At 38.2% G+C, this 22362-nt stretch overlaps 1 protein-coding gene across 1 annotated transcript in view; it reads right to left on the bottom strand.

Moving 5' to 3' along the window:
- Positions 1-2658: 2658 nt before the first annotated feature.
- Positions 2659-22362, bottom strand: part of LOC104667570 (X-linked retinitis pigmentosa GTPase regulator-like) — a 59316-nt gene continuing 39612 nt past the window's right edge. The window contains 6 exon segments of the mRNA XM_030920491.1: positions 2659-3316; positions 6886-6977; positions 8582-8639; positions 10078-10260; positions 20668-20819; positions 21430-21610. Coding sequence (XP_030776351.1) covers positions 3110-3316; positions 6886-6977; positions 8582-8639; positions 10078-10260; positions 20668-20819; positions 21430-21610 — 873 coding nt within the window. The 3' untranslated portion in view covers positions 2659-3109.

Here is a 22362-nt window from a genome sequence, read left to right as displayed (position 1 = left end):
AATTATGACCTCTGTCTTGTTAGCAGATTCCTATTGACCCTTCCCTGTTGGCTTTGATGAAGGAAGCCACCATACAGACAGGTTCTGTCCCATAATACAAGTGTTAATAGTTTTTACTGCTGCATAATACATTACCATAAATTTAGTGGATACATGTATTTATTATCTCACAGTTTTTATGGGTCAGTAGTCTGAGTACTGCCCAACTGGGTCCTCTGCTCAGGGTCTCGCAAGGCTGTAATCAAGGTGCCAGCCAGGGCTGCGGTCCAGTCTGAGGATCAGGTTCCCCTTCCAGGCTCACTGGGTGCTAGCAGAATTAAATTTCTTGCAGTTGTAGGACTGAGGCCTTTCAATCCTAAAGGTTGTCCACCACTCCCTGGCACATGGCCCTCTCCATAAATATGGCAGTTGGCTTCTTCAAGCCCAACAGGAGAGCATCTCTGCTGTTTTGAATCTCTCTGACTTCTTCCATGTCAGACCTTTAGAGCCTCTTAGGGCTCATCTGATTAGGTCATGGCCACTTAGGAGTATCTCTTTTTTGCTTAACTTCAAGTCAACTAACAAGGAATTTTAATTACATCTGCAAAATCTTTTCTCTTTTCCACAATATATAACCTAAGCAAAGACGTGACATGACATCATATTCACTGATCCAACCCACACTCATGAGGAAGGGATTAATGAGACCATGTGGCACCAGCAGGTGAGAACCTTGGGGGTCAAATTAGAATTCTGCCTACCACAACTGGCATATCTTACTACCACTTGTGAGCTTTACTTCCACTTGACTCCTGTAGTTTATATTTTAGTATTTTTGCAATATTGTATTGTCATTGCAATAGCCACTTTTTATTATATTTACCTTTAATAAAATTAAAATTCTACTAAATGTAACATTTACACAGAAGACTATTTTTTAAGATTTCAAAATCACATCTATTCTGAACTAACATCCTTACAACCCCTGTGCAGGAAATGCAAAGACAAAGTTTCTTTTTCTTCGTTTAAATGGAGCAATGGTCATGGTGACTAAAGAAGAAAATGTTCTATTCACAAGTTAGAATGGGGAAAATGAAGATAGCTTGCTCTATTGAATAAGTAGTACCTGAGAGCATAAACAAACAATGTTTCTATCAGAGTAGACCTGATACGGTTTGGATGTTTGTTCCCTCTAAATTTCACCTTGAAATGTAATCCCCAATGTTGGAGGTGGGTCCTGGTGGGAGGTATTTAGGTCATGGAAGCAGATCCCTCATGAACGTCTTGGTGCCTTCCTCTCCCATAATGAGTGAGTTCTCACTCAGAGTTCATGTGACATCTGGTTGGTTAAAAGAATGTGGCACTTCCACCCTCTCTCTCTTGCTTCCTCTTTTGCCTACCATGTGACGTGCCTGCTCCTGCTTTGCTTTCTGCCATGAGTACAGGCTAACTGAAGCCTCACCAGAAGCTGAGCAGATGCCACTAAGTTCCCTGTACAGCCTACAGAACCATGAGCCAATTAAACCTCTTTTCTTTATAAATTACCCAGCCTCAGGTATAGCAACACAAAAGTGGAATGACACAAGACTTAGCAGCTTTATCATTCCTATTCTTTGTGGCAGAGCACTGTGTGACTGAACCAAATGTGGTTACTACTGTCAATGCCAGAGACAGTTGAAATGAGCAAACCTAGCTATGTTCACCTCTCCTATGGTGGTGATGGGTGGAATGGTCAAACACTCCAGATGATACCACATAATCTGCAATGTTTTCATGGCAAGTCACTTCCCTAAAGAAAGGAGTAGGGGCTGGGCACGGTGGCTCACGTCTGTAATCCCACCACTTTGGGAGGCTGAAGCAAGCGGATCACGAGGTCACGAGTTCGAGACCAGCCTGGCCAATATGGTGAAACTTTGTTTCTACTAAAAATACAAAAATTAGCCGGGTGTGGTGGCGTGTGCCTGTAGTCCCAGCTACTCAGGAGGCTGAGGCAGAAGAATCGCTTGAACCCGGAAGGCAGAGGTTGCAGTGAGCTGAGATCGTGCCACTGCACTCCAGCCTGGGTGACAGAGCGTCTGTCTCAAAAAAAAAAATATATATATATATGCAGCCATAAAAAAGGATGAGTTTGCGTCCTTTGTAGGGACATGGATGCAGCTGGAAACATCATTCTTAGCAAACTATCACAAGAACAGAAAACCAAACACCACATGTTCTCACTCATAGGTGGGAACTGAACAATGACAACACTTGGACTCGGGAAGGGGAACATCACACATCGGGGCCTATCATGGGGGGGGGAGGGGGGAGGGATTGCATTGGGAGTTATACCTGATATAAATGATGAATTGATGGGTGCTGACGAGTTGATGGGTGCAGCACACCAACATGGCACAAGTATACATATGTAACAAACCTGCACGTTATGCACATGTACCCTAGAACTTAAAGTATAATAAAAAAAAGAAAAAAAGAAAAAGAAAGGAGTGGGAAGCAAAGAAACTTCTGCACTCAGTTGTCCACAAGATGTACTGTTTATACAGTCGCAATGAAATTTTCTTTACTCAGGGTAAATGCATTTTGCATACTTCTGTATTTTAGAATTATTTTTGCCCCCATTTTGTCAATTGCTAATGCCAAGCACCTCCTAATTTTATTAATACTCATCAATTTTAACAGTGGAACTGGCCAGATATAGTTTATTAAAATATGTTCATTATAAACAATTTTACCTCAGTTTTGTAAAAACTGTAAATACATCAAAAACTGTTACAGTGTCATGAGATTGCAAATATTGCCTTATAAAATTATAAAGAAGTAAAATTGTTTAGTAAAAACTATGAAATATCTTATTTCAATTTTCAATGTATAAAAATATATTTTTTATTGCAACACTGAACAGTTAAGGCCACAACACTTGAGGGAGAATTTGAGATACACATATTTTGAAACAACTTGTTAAAAATATCAGCATAAATAAATATCAAAACTGGTCACACTGATAGAAGCCGAATAAAACATATTGACTTATATCTTTAAAATACTATCAGAAACTTTCCTTCATAAGTTATAACGTTTCTGAAGTATAAATTACAGTACACTTGGTGACTGTGAAAACATAAATATATATTTATAGTATTGTACAGAATTTTGATCTTCTCTCTGTACTTGCTGGTGGAATATTCTGATGATTCTGACTCATGTGGTTCTGGTCAGCATCTTTATTATCGCTTTTTAAAATGATCTGCTCTCCTATGGATTTTATCTCTGAGAGCGGCTCATCGTTATCCTTGACCATCTTTTGATTTATTGAGGGGACCCTTTTGAATAGAAAAATCTAGGGAAAAAACACACACACAAATATTCATTTCCATAAGTGAAACATTCACTTGACAGTATTTAGGGGATATCATTTTCAACAAGTATGAACATGATTTCATCATCTCTTTATGGGGTACCACATTTACTAAGGTACATTCTTAGCATCTGTATTTTTCCTTTCACCAAAAGGCAATCAGGATTCCACCGTAAAACCACAAGACCTCTCAGGGTCTAACATTCAACACCATCAGCACTTTGGTGATATATTATCTTTTTCTTCAAAGAACAAATTTAATGTTTCACTTTGTTAAGTTTGTAAGAGAAAAAATATATTAAAATTACAATATCACCTACTGTAACTTTTAAATGTATCCAGGAGGGGTAATTTTCAGGACATGTCTGTGATTCTCAGTGTATGGCAGCTACAGTGAATTTCTATTGTAATATTCTGAAGGAGAACGATGTACCTCCCCATTCCTGTACATGAGAACTTCTGGCAAAAAGTTAGTGCTGCGTGGCCGGGTGCAGTGGCTCACGCCTATAATCCCAGCACTTTGGAAGGCCGAGGCGGGTGGACCACGAGGACAGGATATCGAGACCGTCCTGGCTAACACAGTGAAACCCCATCTCTACTACAAATGCAAAAAAAAAAAAAAAAAAAAAAAATTAGCCAGGGGTGATGGTGGGCACCTGTAGTCCCAGCTACTTGGGAGGCTAAGGCAAGAGAATGGCATGAACCCAGGAGGTGGAGCTTGCAGTGAGCCAAGATCGTGCCACTGTACTCCAGCCTCGGCGACAGAGCAAGACTCCATCTCAAAAAAAAAAAAAAAAGTTAGTGCTGCCAAACGATGGCTGTGTGAGCCTGTGTGTGTGGGTCTGAGTAGGCAGTCGAATATGTGGAGCTGCTGCTCAGGGGAGGCTGGGGCTACAGATATGTAGAATATAAGCAAGAGATGAAAGTAGCCCTGATAACCCAGAGATTCCAGGCAGGTAGAAAACAGAATATAAGAAAAGAGACAGAAACAGCAGAGTGAGGGGCAGGCAGAAGAGGAGCTAGAACTGAGGACCAAGGTTTGTAGGTACAAAATTGGGGAAACTAGGCAGCTGTGAAGTCAGGAGAGAAAAATACATCAAGAAGGGAGTGGCCAACAGGGCCACATGCAGAAGAGATGAAGGTGACAAAAGTTTCATTTGATTTAGGCCCTTTGAGAATGTAGCCAGGAAGAAAATAGGATTCTTGAAGAGTGGTAACACAAATAATGGTTTTGACAAGATGCCAAAACAAAAAGCAGGAAACAAAAACCAGGTGAAAACTTGGCTCTTCCAGAAATAAAAATGGTACTAATGATAATAGATTACCTCCAGCTTTAAAGAGTGGAGAAACTAGGGCAAAAAGTAAGAGTCTAGAAAAAGGATCTATGGATTAAAATGGAAGAACTCCTGTTCCTGCTATGGTGAAGAAATACACAACTTCAAAAGGTGAAGAAATATACAACTTCAAAAAGTCTGCTACTATAAAATACCAAGAAATGCTGATTAAGTATAAAAAATATAATTTTATAATGTGCAGGCAATCTCCCCAAAATCTAAGGGAAATTCTTGTAGACCAAAAAAGAAAGAAGGAACAGGAAGCCTCAGAGGTGATTAAGAACTGAAATAGCATCTGCTGACTCATAACTTAGACCTTTAACTTTGAAACAATTTGATCTCACAAAATGAGGAGAACCCTACATAATGTGAGGACTTTCTAAGTACTATGCCCTTAATATAAGTCTACCTACAAACATTGTGGTCAACCCTTAAATGAGAAATGAACTTAAAGTGGTCCCTCAGTCACTCCAGAGCTAATAAAGACTAATGCAAACTCTCTATAGATGGATTTACTCTAACTGAGGCCTTAAAGGATTTCCACAAAAAAAGTCCCAGTGAAACATGAACTCACAATAGAAATTTCAAAACACATATGGAAACAAATCACCATTAGCAAGTCAGCCAAAGCAACACACATGTTTAGACTCCTAAGAATGACATTGGAATTACTAAATACAGAATGTAAACTAAGTGTGCTTAAAGGACTAGAATTAAAACAAACAAACAAACAAAAAAAACAAGATACTGATTTTAAAAGACCAGACTGATTTAAAAAAGAACAAAAATACAACTTCACTTAAAATGTGAAAGATGTTGTCACTGAAATTAAAACTTAATAGGTAGGTTAAATAGGCAAGTAGTCTCAGTTGCAGAGAAACTATGAAATTGATGAAGGCCCTGAAATTACCCAGAATATCACTTACACATAGAAAATATGAAGGTGATATTAAAAGACATGTACCATAAAATAAAAAGTTTTATATCAGGATTTGAAAGAGGGGGAGAGAAAATATTCAAATATATAATGGAGAATTTAAAAAAATTTGACAAATGACATGAATTCTCAGATTCAAGAGTCATAATAAATTCCAAGTAAGTTAAAATTTAAAAATCTGTATCTGCTGGGCATGGTGGCTCAAGCCTATAATCCCAGCACTTTGGGAGGCCAAGGCAGGCAGATCACCTGAGGTCAGGAGTTCGAGACCAGCCTGACCAACATGGAGAAACCCCGTCTCTACTAATAGTACAAAATTAGCCGGGCGTGGTGGCATATGCCTGTAATCCCAGCTACTCGGGAGGCTGAGGCAGGAGAATCGCTTGAACCCCGGAGGCAGAGGTTGTGGTGAGCCAGGATCGTGCCATTGCACCTCCAGCCTGAGCAGCAAGAGTAAAACTCCGTCTCAAAAAAAAAAAAAAAAAAAAAAAAAAAAATCCATACTCAAGCATCTCCTAGTGAACTGAAAACATCAAAGACAATCTAAAAAGCAGCCATAGAGAATGGCAGGTTATATACAAAGTTATCAGCAATTATACTAAAGCGAAATTATAGACAGCAATAATGGGAGCAGACACTAAGAGAAAATAACTGTTAACCAGTCACACTATCATTCAAGAACTATGGTAAAATAAAGATATTTTCAAGTGAACAGAAACTAAAAGTTTTAACTGTCAACAGACACCTGTGATAGGAAATTCCAAAATATTTCTTCAGGAAGAATAAGAATTCCAGAAAAGACAACTGAGTAAAAAAGTAGTATAAAAATTACTAAAAACATATGATTTATGATGTTAAAAAATTTTAAACACTGGGTACCATAACTTCTACAATAAGAAAGAAGAAGTGATAGGCAAGAAAATTATTCTAAGGTCCTGGCATTATTTGGGAAAAAAGATAGGAATACTGATGAGCTTTAGATTTTAGGTATGCATGTTAAAAATGTCAAAGACAAAATCCAGCTGTATAGGCCATTTACAAGAGACACATCTAAAACATAAGTTAAAGTAAAAGGATGAAAAGAAGATCTTCATTCAAATGCTAACCAAAGGAAAAGTAGTATATTAAAAATATGTGACATCACCTGAAATTCTTCAGGTTTTGGGGCCATAAAAACTCATATTAAGATAGTTAAATTATGTGGATCGCCATATGAAAAGTAAAAGGAACAATTCAATACTTTGGTCTTAGCATTAAAAAAGACAATTCATTTCACTTACCTTCTGTGTTTTTTTCATGTCTTTGCTTGGTGTTGATTCACTATTTTCCAGAATTTCTAATGAACTGCTCTCTGCATCATCAAGCACGGATCCTACAATTGGATCATTCAGAAATACTAGTTTTAACTAATAGGGAAAAGAAAAGACCTGATACTCTCAGTGAAACTCTATGAACCCTGAGTTGTGGGGTAAGAGGAAAAGAGCTCACCCCTGGAGTAGTGGACAATATCTACACTGCATATTTCCTGAAAAGCTGAGGTAAAGTGAAAAGCCCAGAATGACCTCACCAAAGTTGTAAATGTTTAGATGACCAGTATCCAAATACAGCTACAAAAGTAATAGTAAATGTTAGAGACTTCTGTAAAATACGAATTACTTTAAAAATTAACCTAGTTATAATTACATTCTTTGTACTCAAATGGATATGCTATTTTTTGTTTCAAATTAATCCACATGTTCTATATCTGAATAATTATCTTTAAAGTATACTTGTGAAGCATATGCATTGTTTTAATTTTATATTATCAACTACTTAAAGCTTATATTTAATTTCTTTGTAGTGCTTTAGGCTATATGTTAAGAATACTTACAGGTGATACATTTTTTAACACTTGCTTAAAATATTGTAAAACTCTTGTGGCAGAAGTTAAAAGGAATAGGATTAAGGAAACTATTCATTCTTCAGCTTAAGTTTAGATCAGATATCCAGTATTACAGATAGTTATTTTTTTATGAGAACACAGTAAAATGCATACTGCAGTGTGATGGTGTGGAAACAATATGGGAGTCGTACTACAGAAACACAGATGATTTGGGTCTAGATTATATAGATCGCAAGGGCAATCACAGTTGCTTCTATTCCACAGCACTTGTTCTCTGACACTAATAGGCAGGCTTGGGAAAGGACTTCTCTTCAGTGTTTATGGTAAGAGACTCAGGTCTGGGCCCTCAGTGGTAAATAACTGGGTGGCCATTGTGGCTTTAGGCCAGCCCAGTAGTCCCAACTTGGTTGGGCAATGGAGTCTGGCAGTGTGCACTAGAGATATAAATTGGAATTTGGGGCAAAATCTTGATTTAATAATACTTATCTAATAAAGAGAGAAAAGGTAGTAAAAAGGCTGCTTAAATTCCTTAACACCGGCTGGGTACGGTGGCTTATGCCTGTAATCCCAGCACTTTGGGAGGCCGAGGCGGGAGGATCACCTGAGGTCAGGAGTTTGAGATTCGCCTAGCCAATATGGCGAAACCCCATCTCTACTAAAAATACAACAATTAGCCAGGCGTAGTAGCACGTGACTGTAATCCCAGCTACTTGGGAGGCTGAGACAGGAGAAACACTTGAACCTGGGAGGTGAAGACTGCAATGAGCCGAGATCGCGCCATTGCACTCTATCCTGGACAACAAGAGCGAAACTCTGTCTCAAAAAAAAAAAAAAAAAAAAAAAAAAAAAAAAATCCTTAACAATGACACATAAGTAGCCATGAATAATGCAAGTATTTGTATGTGAAGAAGCTATGGTGGTTATATATAAGAACAGATAAGTCTGTATCACATATTTCATAGCTTGTTATGAGGATCATATGACAGTAAAAATTATAACATATATGTAAACTTATATGTAAGCTTATAATTACCCAATTATGGCATATACACACATATATATGTGTGTATGTATGTTATCAAACATGCTCATACCTTTTGGGTTTTCATTGTATTCACAAATGGCCCGTTCCTCCAGGTTGGCTTTTTCTTTCTATAAACAGTAACAAAGCAATATAACAAAAAACATTTCTGTGCTGTTCTAGAAAACTTAAGTCTGAATCTTTAAGCAGGTTCCAGAGTCTGCTTCTAGCTAATGACATAAACATGTGACAATTACTTCACTTTGCTGAGCTCTTGTAAAGCAAGGGGTCTTAGATGCTGACTGATTGCAAATGTCCTCCTGGCTTAAAATTGTGTGATTAAAAAAACTGTATGACTCAAGAATTCTCCTCAAAGAAGATTCACGAACGCTAATTGGCATATGACTTGTCTCAACATTTTACAGTGTCAAATTGGTATTTAGTGATTGCTATGTTAAATAATCTTAAGGACCACCCTAACCTGAACTCATAAATGTTTCCTATAAACAGAATAATTTTCTTCTTCTGAAAGAAAACCGTAACTGCTAGAATATTCTTTTTCTTAGTGAGAGAAAGGAGTCTCAGATAAAGAAGGAACCAAGGAAAAGAATGACCTTTTTAGCACAATGCCAATTTGTAAATTACACATGTATGCACACAAAACATGTTTCACAACTACACATTCAAATAAAACGACAAAAATGTTTCAGTGGTTGTCTATGTTAGGGGAAAAAGGGGAAGGGGAATGGAGCTAAAAGAGAATACATTTACATGAGAAGAGCCTTGCACAGACCAATGATGACAGTGTTTCATCAACTAGAAGGTATGACTAACTCAGTGTTCTGCATGAGAAGTTAAAAAAATGAAAACAAAAATGAATCAGTACAATGTCACTCAGTTTGGGTTGCAGAATTCCATACTTCTGAAGTTAATCCAGAGTAATGTTAGCAAATAAATGACTTCAAACTTACCAACTATCTCCTAGCAAGGTCACTCTCAGTCAAAACTGACAATGGAAGAGATTATGTTTTGGGCATCTCTACTCCACTTTCAGGGTGATTTTTGCTTCCTTACTGATATCTTCTCCTATTGCTTCTATACATACTTTTGTCTAGGCTGCACCTTTGAAGAACTGATCACAACTTCAAATACTGCTATCACCAACTTTCATTCATTCACACACGAAAACATACACAAGTGTGCATACACATACACATCCATTTCTGCCACCAGTGCCAGGGCTCCTAACTTTACGCTTTCAACATTTCAAGGACTGAGTGTTGAACTTCTTGGTTAATTTCCCAACACTGTACTATCCTGGCCCATACCACTCTACTTCCACTTATTCAGGAGGCGGAATGCTACCACACAGCATTCTAGAAAGTGTGCTAGAGACAAAGTTTGCTTAATTCACAAATAAGACAAAGCCTTTCTCCTATGGCACATGAATGAAGATATTCATGGAAGTATTTTTGATCCCAAAGGCAACTGGGATCTGTCCTCTGCAGAAACTAGAGAACCCATATGTTTTCTCCCAGGATGTCAGGATTTAAGCATCTAGCATCATACCTTTTCAATGGTTTCAGCTGAGCTATCATCACTGGTTCTTTCTGCTCCTTCTGTTTTACTGTGGGAACCTGTAGGAACACTTTCATCATCTCCCACAATTTTCTTGCTTTCCAGATTTTCAGCATTAATTTCCTCATCCACATCTTCCAGTTGTAGTTCCTCAGTTTCAGAAAATTCATGATCCTGTGACAAAATTAACCATCAGAGAAGAGTAAGACTTTCTTTTTAAAGAACTAGGGATTTGATATTGCTGTCATAAATAATTTGTGTCATCTAAAAAAACCATACAAATATTAATTCAAATATTGAAGCCAAAGAACACTGCATAATCTATGCTGAATATCAAGTTACTATATTAACAAGGATTTTATGCATGCCACTCTATTTTAATGACTAGGATTTCCAAAATTCTTATTAGCAACCAAGGCAAGGTTAAATGGAAAAAAAATTAAATAGTCTTTCTTGGTTGTCTCAGAGTGCTTTTAACCTTAAGAAAAGTTTAAAAAGCTTTCTGTCTACTGTAGCATTATAACATAATCATATCTATATATTATGTTCATTTTCCAAAATACAGGGATTTAGAATCACTTCAGAAGAACAATTCACTGATAGTCATGAGGAAGGTAAGTATAATTATTTACATTCCAGGATAAAAGATAAAGGAACATAGACAGTTTAAATGGTTTGCTCATAGTTATTAAAAACAGAAGGAAAACCAAACAGAGGCAGAACTTGTTCTATCTGGCTACTGGCCAGCTAATCCAAATGATAAAAGAACCTGTCTATGGATTTGATAGACTGACAGTAAATCATGGAATGCTTATTAAATATAGGCAGAAAATATTAGTTTTAACCTTTATTCTACACTGAAAAATTTTTTTAACTTTCTAATTTTGGGTGAAATACTCTTATTGTCATTAAGATGTCAGGTTTCTCATTTGATTCCCCCCCATACTTTTCATTTACACACTTCACTAAAGTTATAACTTTATTTATAGTCTATTATAACTGTTTCCAAAATATGTGAAGCAGTAGTCAGTGTCATTTTACTCCTTCAAATAACATTTGTACAAAGTTCACCTCGGCAATATTTGCTTCAGACCATATCCCCTTCAACACTGTAAGTAGCTTTCGGTGGTCAGCTTTCTAGTGGCTGTTTGGCTAAGGATAAAGCCTGATTGATACTTGACAGAATCATGGTTGGAAAACAATGCCTCTAAAATTTAACTCACCTTTCTTCTGGTAAAAATATAAAATGCGAAAGTCCAGGCTAGGAAGAGGATGTTTATACAGTACACCTTAGTAATAAACATTAGTGTCATCCTCAGGCCAATTTGCAAAGGCGTGGCCTAATAGCATTCCCACTGAGGACAGAAAGCTCTAAGTAAATAAAGCTTTGAGATTTTAAAATGAGTTTCAGAAGTTACTCGGGAAGAACGAGATTTAGGTTAATCCAAGGTCATGGGGCAATGTATGCAAGAGAGGAACGTGGGAGAAAGGAACATGGTACCAGAGCAGACAGCTATTTCAAATGATGATTGATTAGACTGGGTAGGGTTAACACGAGGTAGTTACCATTTACTTTTAAGCTTTGTTTTTGTCTGCATGATTCCAACCACCCGTTTTTTGTTTTTGTTTGCGATAGGGTCTCGCTCTGTCACCCAGGCTGGAGTGCAGTGGCGCAATCTTGGCGCAGCGCAACCTCCACCTCCCGGGTCCAAGTGATTCTCCTGCCTCAGCCTCCTGAGTAGCTGGGATTACAGGCACCCACCACCACACCCAGCTAATTTTTGTATTTTTAGTAAAGATGGGGTTTCGCCATGTTGGCCAGGCTGGTCTCAAACTCCTGACTTCAGGTGATCCTCCTGCCTCGGCCTCCCAAAGTGCTAGGATTACAGGCGTGAGCCACCACGCCTGGCCTGATTTTGCCCTTTGAGTGACTTGTATTGTGTATCATGCCTAGCCAGGTATACATTATGGGTAGCTAAAATTATCAGAAACAACTTCACTTTGAAAGGGAATGGGAAGATTACTAGATTTAAGACTTATGACTGATAGTTGTCTTCATAAATATAAGTAAACGAAAGGTTAACTAAAAAAACAGTGCTCCTTAGACAAAGGATTTCAGATTATGCCTCTCTCTTCACAGAGGGAGGGATCAGTGAGCTGTGTTCCCAGCATAATCCTCAATTACTTGGAAAGCTTGGCTAACCTAGCATCTGGGTAAACTCCAACTGGGCTTGTTAACTGAGGTATTCATGTAACCACAGGATAATATCATGCTATTATAAAAAGACACTTGGGAGTTTTACCTTATTTTAGAAATAAGTAAAACACTCATAACAAACTACAATTTTACTCATTAACTTTAAGAAATCTGTAACAATGAAGAACTTTTGGAACTATATCATTTTCTAAATTTGAGAAAGCTATTAGAAAATGACATTTTCACTAGAAATCACATAGCACTCACACTAAGCACATTTAAAATTATTCTAAACACATCTGGACAACTGCTTGAAATCACAGAAAGCACTTACCTTTAAACTGAAACAATTTGGGAGTGACTGGCAGAATACTGTCATTTTATAAAAAGAAAGGGTAAAGTTTAAGTACATTCTTGGCACTAGAACCATATAAGATGTAAACAGGTAGTCTGAAATGGTCAGTATGCGTCTGTGTCTTGTGTTAGGATCACGGTAAAGTGGTGAATGGGCCTGACCTCTCACAAAAGGACCCTTTGTTTCATTGGTCAGGCATGGCACAGTCAGGTGCAGACTCTGGTCTGGTCCAAGGCAACATTTTTCATATTTCTTAAGGAACAGATCAAGAGAGCAAAGGTTCCTACTGAGGTTTCCCTTTACTTAAGAACACAATTACATTGCATGCTTTAAGGAGGAGAGATCTCTGGGACGGGGGCTGGGGGGTGGGGCTGGGAGTGGAAAATGACTGAAGGGGGTTAAAGTGGAGCTTCTAGGGGAGCTGGTACTGTGTTTTTCCTTGATTTGGATGCTGATCAGTTTGTGATGGGTGTGATGACTTTGTGAAAAATACATTGAGCGATACATGTATGAGACAGGCACTTTTGTCTGTGGGTATTATAATTTTTTTAAGTAATAAAACAAACCAGAACTATAAAGTATAAAATTTTGTGTTATAATTCAGAATTTCTGGTATGCTTCAACGTCATATAGGGTAGAAAATATTTCCCAGATAGGTTAATATAGCATAAAACTTTGTATTTAAGTTATACTAGGTAGAAAAACCAAAATTTCAAGCTTTTTTTTTTTTGTACAAGAAAAGTTAATATGTAAGTTCATGTTTTAACTACACTGAAAATCATGGAAGCAGTAGTATGGGGTGGGAAGGGCATTAAATACAAAGCCCTAAGCACTGCTTTCCAAGCCTTAATCTAATCACTCATGGCCTGAGCATGGCATCCATTCATGAATGTATTTTATGGTTTACCTGTAAAATGGAAAAATAACATTAGCAATACCTACCTCAGAGGGTTTGTGTGAAGATTAAAAAGATTACAGAGAAAAGTAACATATGAGCAAATACTAAATATTTGTAAGTATAAATAATTTTGTAAAGGCCCCTCCATAAAAAGTAAGATAGAATTCTTAGTGTACGACCGTCGAAAAACAAAAAGTTTGGACTTTTTTTCCCCATAATGTCCCAGATCTTATCACTGGAAAATAGTTCATTTAAAACGTCCACTTACTTCTTTTTGTGTCCTCTATATATCCTTTTATTGTGAGCCAGGAGCCCAGCATCAAGGCCAGTGAGGGAAGCAGCCATGGGAACTGGGGAGAGGAGGGCCAGCCTCAGCTCAGCTGCCACAGAGTGTGATGCTCCCAGACTCAAGCTTTCCAAAAGTCCAAGAAACATTATTATTGAGATGGAGCCTCACTCTGTCACTCAAGCTGGAGTGCGGTGGCACAATCACAGCTCATTACAGCCTTGATCTTTAGGGCTCAAGCGATCTTCCCACCTCAGCCTCCTGAGTAGCTGGGACTACAGGGCGCACACCACCATGCCTAGCTAATCTTTTAATTTTTTGTAGAGACAAGTTTTTATCATCTTGCCCAGGCTGGTCTTGAACTCCTGGTCTCAAGCAATACTCCGGCCTCAGCCTCTCAAAGTTCTGGGATTACAGGTGTGAGCCACCATGCCTGGCTGAGAAACATTTTTTAAATGTAAAATCTCCTGACATTTCAATGTTGGCAACCAAATAACTGCACCAAACGGAATAAGTCTGCAGGCCAGACTGCACCCATGGGCTGCCGGTTGTGATCTCCAAATTCTTGGCCGATACTACTACTTTATAATCTCTTAAACTCTTCCTTCTTTCTAGGCACTACTCCCTTATGTCATTCCTAATCCTGTATTCTCACCACTGAATACATTCCAGTTTGACTCTGATAGCAGGCCTACACAAATAAATGTTCAGAGTATAGAATATCTCGCTGGTAGGCATTTTTATTCTCATTTTCAGATTTATTCTTTACTATTTCTCCTCTTTTTCTGTAGAAGATTTTCTTGCTGTCCATAAACAAATGCATGATCCACGACTATACCTTATGTGCTAGCTATTTTTATTTATTTTGATAAGGTGAGGACACAGAGGGAAATGTTCAGTGACAGAAAACACACCTACATTTTAGGCTAACCACATGAGTGTGATCAGCGTTTCAATACACTTTAAATATTTAGGGGCATTTATTGACTAATGTATGGTGTATAATAGTTTCACTCCACCTTATACTTAAGCATTATCATTATTGCAATCTACTTTATTCCCACAGAGATCTATTTCTAAGCCAATTTATATTTTGCTATTATGTTACATTTAAACAAAAGTCAGGTTCACAGGACTAAAGTCATGCAAATCAGTTAGTGACCTGGAGATTCATGAGTGTAGCTTTGCACCTACCTTGGTGTGACCGCAGAGTATAATTAGAGTGATACAGGTTACCATTTGCTGAGTGCCTATGTTTCACGTGTTAGGTAATTTAATCATCAAAAGTCCCTTCCTTTATCAAACGAGGGAAATAAGACTCAGAAAGGTCAAACAACAACCACCGCCACCACCACCACAACTTTTCTATGGGTCCACACAGCTAATCAGTGGAGGGCTAGGATTTTAACTCAGTTCTACTGGACTTTGGAGGCCATGTTTGTTTCCAAACCTGCCCATTTGAGGATAATAATGGCTCTTCTCACAGATCTTTTTTTCCTCCGCCTCACTAACGTTTAAAGCATTGCAGATTTTTCTTTTGGTTCATAAGCTCACATCAATAACACTCGATTCTTATGTATATATTAATTATGAACAAAATTTATCATCTTTTCCCCAGAGTACCAAAGTCTCTGGAAAACACATTTCCCTTCCTAAATTGAGAAATATGCTTAAAAAAATTAAATATTTAAAAAATTAAATATCTATATCTGATATTTAATTTTCACAGTTCTAATTCTGTTTCTCTGCAGAGCAGATTTCCTGGAGCTCATTCTTTCCTGGCAACGTGGGTTCTGCCCCTGGGCCTCTACTAGGCTGCCTCTGAGAGACTCTCTCTGCAGCTACTACCACTCCTTTCTCTCTGAAACCCCTTCTTTGGCTTGGGTGGCATCTCTCTTTCCTAGTAAGTGTGCTCCCACACCTCCTCAGACTTCACTTTTTCAACCTCTCCCTTACCTACTGATATTTCTCTGAATTCTGTCTTCAACTCTCCTCCATTCACACCAGGAACACTTCCTTTCAGTCAAATCCAATTTTAACTACATCTATGAGCTGTCGATACTCAGCAATCTCCGTGAGCTCCAGATCCATACATGTATCTGCCTCCTGAACATCTCCTACAGATAATCTAAATTCAACAGTAAAAAACTGCCTCCCAAACCTGCTTCTGCTCCCTTATTATCAATCTTGCTGAATAACACTCTTTCTACTCAGTTCTCCAGGTCAGAAACAAGAAAAGCTTGGCTTTTTCTTCTTCCATGGTCACATGTTATTTTTGCTATGTAAATGTATAGCAAGTTTCTCTATAGTGACATAATAGAAGACATGTCGGTTGCACTCACCTGGAGTGCTGCTGTTCAGCAGCAGCAGCAGAAGTTTCTAAGGTAGGTGATCCTTTGCAGCTTACCTTAAAGTCTTTTTCAGCCAGAGTCCTCATTAGGAAACATAACTCAATGGATTCTATACATACTACTCACACTTCCCTCAATAATGATCAGTGATAAACTACTATAAAAGCCTGAACAACCAGCAGATGGGAACAAGAAAGAAGGAACCAGTTATTTTAATCTATGTAACCAAATGTTAATTCATGAGGGCCAAAGTGGTCTCATTCTTAAGCTTCCTTTTTTTTTTTCTCCTAAGATATATAAAATTTACAAACATGTAAATCACTTCTGTCAATGAAAGCCTGGCTAGACCTGGGTCTTTTGTACCCCAACGCACCCCTAACCCACAATACACTACTCTCCATAAACTTTTTGAGGATACTAGACTTGCCACATGTGATTAAATAAATGTTTGCCCAACAATGGGCATAGAAAGTTAGTGTGTGCTTAGTAGTTTAGGATAACTGCTTACTTCAGCATAACTACTAGTTAGTTTGAATGTGGGGCCACTTTGGTGACGAGACTCAAGATATTTTATTGAGGAAAAAGGAACTGCAGAAAATCTGGGTGTGACAGAGCTCTAGCTGGTAATGAACAACTGCCGTTCCTACAGAATCCCTTAGGGCATCATTCTCATTCTTTACTTTTCCAGATGAAGAAATTGAGGACTGCCAAGCTAAGAGACCAGCCCAGGTTCAGACAGCTCAAAAGTACAAAACCAGAAGAAGAGCTTTGGTATCAAAGTGACTAGGGAGGCCAGTGCTCTCCACAAGAAAACAATGCTTGCATGAACTACCACTTCTAAAGAGCACAAAATGTTTTTGGTCAGGGAAATGTGAAGAAATGCTATTTAAACATGGACATACAGACCAGGTTTAATACTGAGATGGGCGTATTTTAGAAGGTTGTTTCAGTATTACTGGCTGATTATCTCTTCAATAGAAGATGAATGCCCATAGCTATTACATTAATAACTAGAGTTTAAGAGTTTCTCATTTCCCTGGAGGTTTTTTTCTTTATGAACTCTGTGTCATCCATCCTATTTAATCATTTTAAGTCTACTTTATAAATAATCATGTTTGGCACATATGTTTTTTATCATAGTATTAATTCTTTTCTACTAACCCTTAATGAATGCGGTCGAATTCAGTAAAGCACTGCAATGCCAAATCAGTACATTTGGTTAGTTAGCGGAAGCTGCCAGAGATCCTCGCAGCTAAGGTAAAATTTATAATTGCTCCTAGGAAATACTTTACTTAATACGATTCTAGACTTTTCCTCATATTCTTTCTTACTCAGAGAATCAAATGTGCAAAGAATTCAACTACACAAAATTCACAGGAAGTTTATCATCAAAATCCTCCTTAATAAAACTAAGTATAAGAAATATCTCATGTCCAGGATATAAAAGGGACTATGAAAGGAAATCAGTTGCAAAAGGAGCCACACACATATACATCATGGAATACTATGCAGCCATAAAAAAGGACGAGTTCATGGCCTTTGTAGGGACATGGATGCAGCTGGAAACCATCATTCTCAGCAAACTATTGCAAGAACAGAAAACCAAACACCGCATGTTCTCACTCATAGGTGGGAATTGAACAATGAGAACACTTGGACACCGGAAGGGGAACATCACACACCGGGGACTGTTGTGGGGTGGGGGGGAGGTGGGAGGGATAGCATTAGGAGATATACCTAATGTCAATGATGAGTTAATGGGTGCAGCACACCAACATGGCACATGTATACATATGAAACAAACCTGCACATTGTGCACATGTACCCTAGAACTTAAAGTATGATTTAAAGAAAAAAAAGAAAGAAAAAAGAGCCACAAATAAACAATCAGATAAATTAGCTGCATTACATACATGGATAATTTTAAGAGACAACTGTAATTACTCTAGTGGAAATCTAGCTTCTCTAAAATTCAGTATCTAATACTAGACAGTTTATCTTTTCACAAAGAATTTCTGACTATATACATTTAATTTTTTATTTTACTTGAAACATTCTGACAAGCAACAGACAAACTGAAATTACAGAATAGTCAATGAATACATTGAGGGCATATAACACATACTGGAAATGAAGGCTCTGATAAAGTACAGTTAAAGCTTGGAAATGACAGGAGTTTAGAAATAAAAAATTACAGAAGACAAGAGACATTAAAGCTGTCATAACTTCTCAAGAGTAAAGAAAACAATTGTATAGAAAACTATCTTAAAGTGTAATTTTTCTTCCCTAAAACGTTTCTTACACGAATAACAATGATAGTGTAAATCTGTGAGAATGAAAAGAATTTAAGAGTTAGAAGGGACTGCAGTTATCACATCAACTCATCTACTCCATTTTAGACATGAGGAAACCGAAGCCCGATGAGTAGCTTTGCCTGGACAAAAAATACTTCAAGTGTTACATATTTCCAGATTACACAGTTAAATTAATCATCATTTCATTAGATATACTGCCATCTGTTCAGAGAGTAACTAAAAGAGATCACGTTTTTGGGAGCTAAGCTCTGAACACAGCTGCCACTTTGTAGATTTTTGCAAAAAGAACATATAAAAGGTAAAAGACAATACTTTCTTTAAAATGTGAATGCCTCAATTGAGTTTTAGAATACCATCCATTATTAGAAAATTATTCTATACAGTAGGTAAACTGTAATCACTAACTTAAAAAAAGTGCTAACATATTTAAAAGAAATTAGAAGTTTTTATAGCCCTTAAGCATCTGTGCCATTTAAAAATGGAATGATTTATACACACAAACAAAACACTCTTGTAGTATATTCTTATTTCCTAAAGCTGCCTTTAATGAATATATAATGTTAATAATCTGATATGACCTTTTAATATTTTCTAGTTATGGTTTTATAATTTGGGGGTGAAATACACCAAAATTCTAGTCTGAAAGTGGCCAAAATTTACCAGTGCCTCCTGTTGTCTTTGGCTCCTTAACACAGCTGCATCAGTTGCTTTTTTTTTACTACACATAAAATAATTGACATAAAATCAATTTAACAACATGTAATGAGTGCCTGTTATATGCAAGGCATTTAAATTGTTTGGCTGGCCATAATCGGGTCACATTTAAGGTTTGTTACTTCAATTCCAAATAATGTGGTAATACATTATTCCAGAACTTTTTGGAACCCGGTGGCCTGTTTCCTAAAAGTTGTTTTGACTGCACTGGCATTTTGGACCTCTGCTCTTTCCCATTTCCCTGTGCGTTAGTAATTGACTTTTTTTGATATGTTTTATGTTTGCCATATTTCACAGATCCTTTCATTTTGCTCACTTTTTTGTACCCTTCTCCATCCTGCCTTTCCTGCCTTTCATTCTCTTCTTCGCCTGTCTCCTGGTACTTCCCCTCTTCTTCTTCCTCTTCTTCTCTGTTCCTCCTGTTTTCTTCTCCTTCCCCCTCCTTTCCTTCTTCCTCTCTAAGCAGAGAAGGAAGAGGAAGAGAAGGAAAAAGAGAAGGAAGAAAGGGAAAAGAAAAGGAAGAGGAGGAGAAAAGGAGAAGAAAGGAGGAAGAGAAGAGAAGGAGGAAGAAAGAAGGAGGAGAAGGAAGAAGAGGAAAAAAAGAAAGGAGAAGGAGGGAGAAAGAAAGGGAAAAGGAGAAGGAAGAAGAAGAAAGGAGAAGGAAGAAAAGGAAGAAGAGGAAAGGAAGAAGAGGAGAAAAGAAAGGAGACGGAAGAAGAGGAAAAAGGGAGAAGGAAGAAAAGGAAGAAGAAAAGGGAGGAGAAGGAAGAAGAGGAAAAAGAGGAGAGGGAGGAAGAAGAAAAGGGAAAGGAGACGGAAGAAGAAAAGGGAAAGGAGAAGGAAGAAGAGGAAAGAAGGGGAAAGGAGGAGAGAGCAAAAGAGAAAGGAAGGGAAAAAAGAAAAAGACATCTTAACCCCGCATGAACCCTCCCTCCTTTTTCCTCCCCTTCCTCCCTCCTTGGTCTCCTTCCTCCTCTCCTTTCTCCTCCTTCCCCACTCTTTCCTCCTTTTCCCTCTCTCCTTCTTCCACCTCTCCTTCCTCCTTTTCACCTTCTCCCTCCACTTCTTCCCCTTCACCTTCCTCTTTCCCTTCTCCCTCCTTCTCCTCCTCTTTCTGTTCTTCCTCTTCTCTGTCTTCCTCCTCTTCTTCTCCTTCTCCATGCTCCTCCTCCCCTTCTCCCTCCTCCATCTCTTGGTTTCTTTCCTTCTGATGGCCTTGCTCCCTCTCCTTTTGCTCTTGCTCTTTCCCATCCCTCTTCTCCCATTCCTCCTCCTCTGCTAGGTCCTTCTCTCCCTCTCCTGGCCTTGCCATTTCTCCTCCACCCTTGTCTTTCTGCCCCTTCTCCTCCCTCTCCTCACCTTGCCAGTGTTCTGCTCCTGAACTACCCTCCTCACAGGTTCCATCCCCTCTACCTTCAAGCCCATCCTCTGCTTCTCCCGCTGACTTTGCCTTGCCTTCACTCACCTCTGCTTTGTCTGTAAGGTCATCTGATAGGATCTCTGTTTCCTCCTGTCTTCCTCCATGCACCTTCACATTTTCCTCATTTGCTTCTACCTTTTGCTCCTCTATTCCATTTCCTTTTGAATCCTCTGCTCCTTCCTTCTCCTCTGGGATCTCTGACAAGCGATCACATTTAAAATCATACTTTGCCATGGATTTGGATATTATGGGTTTAGTCTCTTTTTCATTTCCTTGTTCAATCAATTTCCTGCCATACCATATGTTTTGGTCAGTTTCCACTTCATCATCCTCTTTCTCTCCACTACTAAATTCTATTGCCTCCGGCTGCTGGAATCCATCAGCTATACCCTGCTGACTCTTACTTGCACCTTCCATGTAATGTCTGGCTTTTCTACTGATTCTCTTTCACTGTCAAAGATCACATCTTGCTTGCAACTTTCCCTTTTCTTAACAAAATCTTTATTTTCTTCACTCTCAGTATTCATACCTCTATATGGTAAGTTGCCAAAGAAAGAACTCATATTTTTTGTGCTCTTTTCCCTTTTTCTTAAATCCTTCATACCTGCTATTTCTGCCAGTTTAGTTTCCTTCTCACTATTTCTTCTGCTTTTGATTCCTTCTGACTGTGTCCTCCATCACTTTCCTTTTCTATTTCCTTGGCATCAAGTTGATCAACACCATTATTATTTTCATGTCTAAATACGTCTTTTTGTAAACCGTCTCCATCAGTGTCAGCCTGAGGTCCCACCTGGCCTGAGTCATTACCTATTTCCTCATTTGAAAATGCTTCGATAGGCGTAGCTGGTTGCGTCACGAAAATCCCTTGTGACACATGTTGCTCACATGCTTTCCCTTCTTTCATTTCTGACATTTCTTCATATTCATCACTATCATCGTTTTCAGTAAGAGCTGTATGCTGCATCAGTTCCCCAATTGTTTGTTGTTTCTGTAAATTTTTTGAAGTAATTATCATAGTCATACTACTATTAGTTTACAAGGACACCTTATCTACTTTAAATACTGCCAAGACTTTACATTTTTATAAGTCTAGGAGAATAAAAATAGCAAATTGTACCAGATAGTTTGCTGAAGTTTTGGTTTCTTTAAGGATAATTTGTGCCACTCTCTAGTCTGTGATACATCTAATTTTGATTTAGTAACATGTATCTATGTTTAATTTTCAACTCGTACTACCTGCCTTAATTTTGCCATTAATCACAATACCATCAATATTTATTCTCTGCCTCTTTTCTCAATCCGAATCAATCCTTACATAAAACTTCGAGATTAATTTTGCAAGATGCTATTAAAAAATGTACACTTCTTGGCCTGGCACAGTGGCTCACACCTGTAATCTCATCACTTTAAGAGGCCAAAGCGGGTGGATCACCTGAGGTCAGGAGTTCAAGACTAGCCTGGCCAACATGGTGAAAACCTGTCTCTACTAAAAGTACAAAAATTAGCTGGGAGTGGTGGCACATGCCTGTAATCCCAGCTACTTGGGAGGCTGAGGCAGGAGAACTGCTTGAACTTGGGAGGCGGAGGTTGCAGTGAGCCAAGACTGTGCCACTGGACTCCAGCCTGGGCAACAAGAGCAAAACTCCATCTCAAAGAAAAAAAAGCGCACTTTTCTTGTACATAGTACAGCTTAGTATATTTTTTCCACTTTCCCGATCATCTCTAATTTTCAATTTTTTT

This window comes from Rhinopithecus roxellana, chromosome 17, assembly GCF_007565055.1.
Source record: "Rhinopithecus roxellana isolate Shanxi Qingling chromosome 17, ASM756505v1, whole genome shotgun sequence".
Lineage (NCBI taxonomy): Eukaryota > Metazoa > Chordata > Mammalia > Primates > Cercopithecidae > Rhinopithecus > Rhinopithecus roxellana.
This window is presented reverse-complemented; position numbering and strand designations above follow the sequence as displayed.